Below are 7,718 nucleotides of genomic sequence, written 5' to 3' on the forward strand. Positions count from 1 at the left end.
GATAAGAGTTTAATTTCTAGATAATTTCCAGAGTTTGCCGCCTGCTTTATGATCATATTCTGTTATATTCTGTTATATTCTGTTATTTTCTGTTATTTTCTGTTATATTCTGTTATTTTCTGTTATTTTCTGTTATTTTCTGTTATTTTCTGTTATATTCTGTTATTTTCTGTTATTTTCTGTTATTTTCTGTTATATTCTGTTATTTTCTGTTATTTTCTGTTATTTTCTGTTATATTCTGTTCATATTCTGTTTATATTCTGTTATATTCTGTTATATTGTGTTTATATTGTGTTTATATTATGTTATATTCTGATATATTCTGTTATATTTTGTTATATTCTGTTTATATTATGTTACATTGTGTTCATATTGTGTTTATATTATGTTATATTGTGTTATATTCAGTTATATTCTGTTCATATTCTGTTCATATTCTGTTATTTTCTGTTTATATTCTGTTATATTGTGTTCATATTGTGTTTATATTGTGTTTATATTATGTTATATTCTGATATATTCTGTTATATTTTGTTATATTCTGTTTATATTCTGTTCATATTCTGTTCATATTCTGTTATTTTCTGTTTATATTCTGTTTATATTCTGTTCATATTGTGTTCATATTCTGTTATATTCTGTTTATATTGTGTTATATTGTGTTATATTGTGTCATACTCCGTCTCTACTCCCCAGTCCCATCATGGAGGCCTTCGGGAACGCCAAGACCGTCTACAACAACAACTCCAGCCGCTTTGGGAAGTTTGTGCAGCTGCATTTCAGCCAGAAGGGCAACATCCAGGGAGGCCGAATCATCGACTGTATCCTTAGGTTAAAAACCTGCTCCGGTGTTCAGGGGCAGCCACTTCCTGTCCCTCGCCACTCGTCCTTCCCCGGCTCAATATACAGGAAGGAAGTACTTGAAGGGGTTGGCACAGCAGCTGTTAAAAGGGTAAAGTTATGCAGCGCGACATGAAAGCGCCGCTGCTCAGTCCTTTATCACCGGATCACAGGCAGGGGGGGGGGCAGCTGGTCGGTGCAGAGGGCAAACACAAAGCATGACTCCAATATTTTGCTGCTTTTTATTTTTAAATTTTTTTTAACCCTCATGTTGTCCTCGGGTCAAATTGACCCATTGTCCTGTATCAAGGTTCTTTTGAATTACCCAAAATAACATGATTGATTCCACACGAGAATATTTGTTTTTGTATTTTATAATATTAGTATTATTACATGTATACTGTATGTATGTATATTGCATCCTAGTATTTCATTTATATTTATATTCTGTGCTGTTTGACTTATTTTGCTGCGGTAACACTATAGTTTCCCATTTTATCAGTATCAATATCTATCTATCTATCTATCTATCTATCTATCTATCTATCTATCTATCTATCTATCTATCTATCAATCTATCCATCTATCTATCTATCTATCTATCTATCTATCTCCCTATCTATCTATCTATCTATCTATCTATCTATCTCCCTATCTATCTATCTATCTGTCTATCTATCTATCTATCTATCTCCCTATCTATCTATCTATCTATCTATCTGTCTATCTATCTATCTATCTATCTCCCTATCTATCTATCTATCTATCTATCTATCTCCCTATCTATCTATCTATCTATCTATCCATCTATCTATCTGTCTATCTATCTATCTATCTATCTCCCTATCTATCTATCTATCTATCTACCTATCTATCTATCTATCTATCTATCTATCTATCTATCTATCTATCTATCTATCTATCTGTCTATCTGTCTATCTATCCATCTATCCATCTATCCATCTATCCATCTATCCATCTATCCATCTATCCATCTATCCATCTATCCATCTATCCATCAATCTATCCATCTATCTATCCATCTATCCATCTATCTATCTGAGTCCACTGAGTCATGCATTCTCCAGCTGTTAAGTGCCTTGACTGACACTCTTCTGACCACAGACCTTTTGGAGAAGGTGAGTGTCCTTTGTGTTACCAAATCTGCACATGTGCATTCAAACTGACTTTCCATTTAAATCAGACATCACACTTCCTGTTGGCTCTAACAGTTCCATCCTTCACCGAGAGCCGCTCTCAGTCGTGACAACTTCATGGTGTACAATGAAAGGATTAAATCCAAACACTTCTCAATCCTCTAATGCAGCACAACACTCCTCTGATCTGTCCATATGTATATTTCAAACACACACTTTGCCTAAATATGACTGAAGACTGAGCTTCTGGAGCTCGGAGGTGACAAAAAAAGAAGCAACGCAGAATAGATAGATAACAGAGGGTGATGCTGCAAGAGCTGTCGGAGTGACATCGAGCTCTCAGTGAAGGATGAAACTTCAAACACCTGGCCCATTTCAACAAGGGCGTAACTGTGGGTTCAACATGGGGGGGGGAGCTCTGTTTTCGAGCAAAATAGACATTTTGAGCATATCAAACACCCCTTTGTTTGATGTTAATACTGTAATTTAATAATGTATTTGACAGGGACAGTGGACATTAATTAACATCGCTGTAAATGCACCAGAATTAGACAAAAGGCTATTTTTCATCTGTGCAGATCTTAAAATTGTCTCCCTAAAAAACATCAATAAGATTACAGTAAACAATACAAAAATAAAAAGCAGTAACACAGATAAAACCATTCAAATCCCGTTGATAAATACAGTGTAGAAGTTTGCTATAATACAGACATTACGGTAAAAATATATATAAATACTACACATTGACACAACAGAGACCCAAGTGGCAGCCCGGTTGGGTTGAGGGACGATACATATTCATATAAATGCAGACATGGCGGGTGTATGAGTGTCTAACCGGGCTTCTCTTTCGCTTCAGAACCGAGTAGTTCGGCAGAACCCGGGGGAGAGGAACTACCACATTTTCTACGCCCTGTTGGCAGGAACCAACGCGCAGCAGAGAGGTAAAGATAATTATATCCAACACAGGGCTGCACCATGTGAGGAAAATATCTAATAGCGGTTATTTTGACTGATATTGTGGTATGATTCACGATATTGGAGGGAATGATTGTTTCTGTGTCAATATTCTCATTTTTATTAAAAACTAGGACCATTGAAAGAAATTAAAGAATCAGAGTGTGATTTATGATGTTAACGGTAGTCTGTAGGATAGGATTTGGAGGCCGGGACGTCTCGTCTTCATTCAGAAGGGTTTGACACATATTTTGACAAATATTGCGCCCCTCTGCAATTTGGATATTTCACTAGTCCGTATTTCAAAACAATTGCGATGAATTGTGAAGCCCTCATATATACAAAAGTGGTTTAGTTTTCATTTTTATCAAACCAAAAGGTCCGCCAAAATAGTATTGAGTCAGTTTGTCGTAATAACAGCTCAGGGTATTGTTTTATCAGAGTTTAATGTGCAAAGTGACATCTAATTTGGTGTGTGTGTGTGTGTGTGTGTGTGTGTGTGTGTGTGTGTGTGTGTGTGTGTGTGTGTGTGTGTGTGTGTGTTGCAGAGGCGTTTGGGTTGAGCCAGCCTGACAGCTACCATTACCTGAGACAGTCCAGCTGCCCCGCTGACAAGACGATCAACGACCACGGCACCTTTCACGATGTTCTGGTACGAAGGACACGACCGGCTTCATCCCCAAACATCCAGCTGTTATTCACACAGGCGTAGGCTACGCTCACTCATTTAAGGCTGAGAGTATAAGGCATTTAGACATATAACATCCTGAGATTACTGTCTTTAGAGATTTATTGGTAACACTTTACTTGAAGGTATCTACATAAGGGTGACATGACATGTGTCCAACAGTAGAAACAAGTCATAAATGTTTATAACACACTGCTTCTTTTAGTAAATGTTATTCGGTATTGTCAAGACAAGTTAGGGTGTGTATATGTGTGTGTGTACAGTAGGTATATACTGTGAGTGTATATATATATATATATATATGCTACACATATATTGTCCCACATAGATCTGCATATATTTATGTATGGGACTCATTCTTTCATATTCAGAGTAAGAAACTCTCTATATTTGATTCCAGTGGGACTGAAAAGTCAAAGCACTGCTGTGAAAACCTCAAAACAGCCCAAAAAACCCAAATCAGCTGCTGAAGACAGATTGTCACTAAACAGCAGGTTCCAGAGATCTTTTTAATCTGGACCCCCCCCCCCCAAAAAAAAGAAATCGGCTGCTGAGGGATTCAGCATGAGCCCAGAACTTGAAGCTGCGACCCAGGGACTTGTCTGAGCTTCGTCTCTGTTTCTTTGTGTTTCCCAGAATGCAATGCGAACGATGCAGTTCACAGAGGAGAACATCGGGGAGATCCTGCGCCTCCTGGCCGCGATCCTGCAGGCGGGGAACATCGAGTTCATGACGGCCGGAGGAGCCCAGGTCTCCTCCAAATCAGGTCTGAGAGGGGTTCACCTCAGTCTCTTTCAGTGTTTCTGTTGCCCTGCCAGGGCGAGACTGTCCTCGCAGGAATAACCACAGCATTATTATAAATTTTTAAATATCTACCTGTGTTTACATTAACCTGACAAGGACTGTTAGTGGTGACGTGACTCTATGCCCACTCTCAAACGGGATCTACCGATTATTTACTTATCGGTTACTACAGTTTTCAGCAGTGATCCGAAGTGAAAATCTGCAGAACGTCGGGAACTTTAACTTTTTATTAAAACAATCCAAGCGTGTCTGAAGTCTCTGATGATAAGCTTTGTGTGTTTGTTAAATCAGCAGCTCTCAGCCGGACGTCCGACCTGCTGGGGCTGACCCCAGATCAGCTCGCCGAGGTCCTGACCCACCGGTCCATGATCCTCAGGGGCGAGGAGATCTGCACCCCGCTCACTGTGGAACAGGTGAGCCACCTCTAATGATCTCCACAGACTACCGTTAGTGTGTTCCTAGACCATATTCACAGTCAACATATGGACTGAGATTTATTCTGTATATGTCCTGCCCCCAGGAAGTGGACCAGGCTTTGCAAAACCTAAAAAAAAAAACAAAGGACAAGATACAATTATAGATCCTAACCCCATATCTGAAATAAAAAACTTAAAACTGAACCTGGCCACACGTTCAACTGCAGCGATTATTAAAGTACAAACAAAAATAAAAGAGCCATGAGGTGTGAATACACACAAAAAAGAAACTTTAGGATTAACTTGTAATTTTCTGTAATAATCATTTTGTCTGTAATATAGTGGTATGATATGATATTGTAAAGCAAATATAGCCTGTCTGAAAACAACATGGTGGTTTTCTGTTCATTCTGAGTGATGTCTGCTGTCTGAGTTGTGCGTGTCCCTCTGCTCGTCTGCAGGCGGTGGACTCCAGGGACTCCATGGCCATGGCACTTTACTCTCAGTGTTTCAACTGGATCATCCGCAAGCTCAACAACCGCATCAGGGGCAAAGAAGACTTCAAGTCCATCAGCATCCTCGACATCTTTGGATTCGAGAACTTTGAGGTGTGTTTGAACTCGGGGGGGAAAGATTCACCATGAAACGGCAATGAGGGCCGAGATCACACTTGTGGTGACAGACCGGGGGGGGGGGGGAGTCCTTTTGAACCTAATCTGCCTTCTGGTTGTGGCAAATCAAAAACAACACACCGTCAACGTTGTGTGTGTGTGTGTGTGTGTGTGTGTGTGTGTGTGTGTGTGTGTGTGTGTGTGTCACATCGACCATGCAACCTTTTGTTTGTCGCTTTTCCCAATGTTTTCACAATTCTTTTCTAATTTTTGTCACTTTTTCCGATGTTTTTCGCTGAGATTCTATGAACATTTTTGTTGTTTGTTTCGACATTCTGTCATAAAAAAATATTTTCCATATGCTATAAAATTGAATAAATCCCCCAAATTCATTAACAGTAATGAACTGATCATTTGTTTTTACTTGGGGACAGCGTTTTATTGAACCATCCACGTCATTCTAATATAAAAACCTTTCGAAAATGACCCAAGTGCAACAGGAGGGTTACCTGAATTAAGTTAAATTCCTCTCCCCCCAAAACCAGCACACTCATTTAAACTCACCAATTAAAAGAAGTTGTATTTCCCCTTTTACCAAAGTTTTTGAATCAAACTTTGTTAATCAGGAAATCCACTGCAGGCTAATTGGGTTCATTAACTCTCCCTCCGTGTTGTCTGTGTCTAACGTCAACTCTATGTTGTTCCCCGTAGGTCAACCGCTTTGAACAGTTCAACATCAACTATGCAAATGAGAAGCTTCAGGAATATTTTAACAAGCACATTTTCTCCCTGGAGCAACTTGAATACAACAAGTAGGTGGAGGTTGTTTTTTTTGTCAGAAGTCTGTCATCGTCTCTTGACTCTGCGTTTCCAAATGCAGTTCATTAGTTCAGCCCAAAAATCGTGTCTTAGCTGATCTTGTCTCCAAAGGCAGAGAACAAAAGTCAGGTTTATTATATTAAAAAAATTAATCTTTCATAACTGAACATGTTCTGAGTGAAATCAGATGTCATTGAACATGAAATATGAAGGCTGCTGAGCCTTCAGTCACACTCTGTAGCACTGTTCTCCTTTAGCATAGCTAGCATGGGAAATCTGAGCCCTTCCATGTATTGGGACATAATTTCATATCCACTCCAACCTAATTGTTACCTGATGTTTCTCAATATTTAGAAAACACAGCTGTTGAGGTCACCAGCCTGAAGGCAGTCGCTCCAAAGCCCCACCAACACTTAACTGCTTCCTAATTCTTAAAGCTGCTGCCTTCGGAGACTGTCTTGGCTTTGTTTTATCCTCTGGGTCGGGTGTCTTTTTGATAAAACAGCACAAAATACTGTTTGCTGCCAACCTGGGATTCCATATTGTTGGACTTTCCTATCTGCACATGAGCATCTGTTCACAATCCATCAATTAGTACCTGGAAGATCTTAATAATAAGCAGTCGGGATTGCAGACATATTTCTGGTGGAGTAAAAGACTAGAATATGACACAGACTACATCTACACTACTAGGTTTTGGTTAAAAAGTGAATCTTTCACTGGAAGGGTCCGTGGCAAAGGCAGAATAATGCTGCTGGCACGAATGAGAAAAGAAAGGTTTCAAGTTATTAAGGAAAAAAAAAGCAACAATGTTGAAAAGAAACAAACAGATTTTTAAAAAAAAGGTTTTAAAAAAGCAAAATAAAGGTGGAAAAATAAGCTGAAGACGTTGACAAAGCAACACAAAAAGGAGGAAAAAAGCAACGTTCAATAAACCGACAAAACATTGTTAACAACACTGACACAAACATTGTCAAAAACATCGTTAACAACATCGTCAAAAACATGGACAAAAACATCGTCAACAACATTGACACAAACATCGTCAAAAACATCGTTAACAACATCGTCAAAAACATGGACAAAAACATCGTCAACAACATTAACACAAACATCGTCAAAAACATCGTTAACAACATTGACACAAACATCGTCAAAAACATCATTAACAACATCGTCAAAAACATGGACAAAAACATTGTTAACAACATTAACACAAACATCGTCAAAAACATCGTTAACAACATCGTCAAAAACATGGACAAAAACATTGTCAACAACATTAAAACAAACATCTTCAAAAACATCGTTAACAACCTCGTCAAAAACATCGACAAAAACATCGTCAACAACATTAACACAAACATCGTCAAAAACATCGTTAACAACATCGTCAAAAACATGGACAAAAACATTGTCAACAAC

The 7,718-nt window shown here is 38.6% G+C and overlaps 1 protein-coding gene across 2 annotated transcripts in view; it reads left to right on the top strand.

Annotated features, from left to right (window-relative positions):
• myo10 (myosin X) overlaps positions 1 to 7,718 on the top strand; it is a 136,217-nt gene that overhangs the window by 83,189 nt on the left and 45,310 nt on the right. The window contains exons 6-13 of one of the 2 annotated variants that reach the window (XM_034888491.1): positions 698 to 822; positions 1,967 to 1,980; positions 2,858 to 2,942; positions 3,504 to 3,607; positions 4,280 to 4,409; positions 4,739 to 4,860; positions 5,325 to 5,471; positions 6,186 to 6,286. In XM_034888491.1, coding sequence (XP_034744382.1) covers positions 698 to 822; positions 1,967 to 1,980; positions 2,858 to 2,942; positions 3,504 to 3,607; positions 4,280 to 4,409; positions 4,739 to 4,860; positions 5,325 to 5,471; positions 6,186 to 6,286 — 828 coding nt within the window. The remainder of the gene's footprint in view (positions 1 to 697; positions 823 to 1,966; positions 1,981 to 2,857; positions 2,943 to 3,503; positions 3,608 to 4,279; positions 4,410 to 4,738; positions 4,861 to 5,324; positions 5,472 to 6,185; positions 6,287 to 7,718) is intronic. The other variant, XM_034888492.1, reaches the window with a different exon arrangement.

Source organism: Etheostoma cragini, chromosome 12 (genome assembly GCF_013103735.1).
Source record: "Etheostoma cragini isolate CJK2018 chromosome 12, CSU_Ecrag_1.0, whole genome shotgun sequence".
Lineage (NCBI taxonomy): Eukaryota > Metazoa > Chordata > Actinopteri > Perciformes > Percidae > Etheostoma > Etheostoma cragini.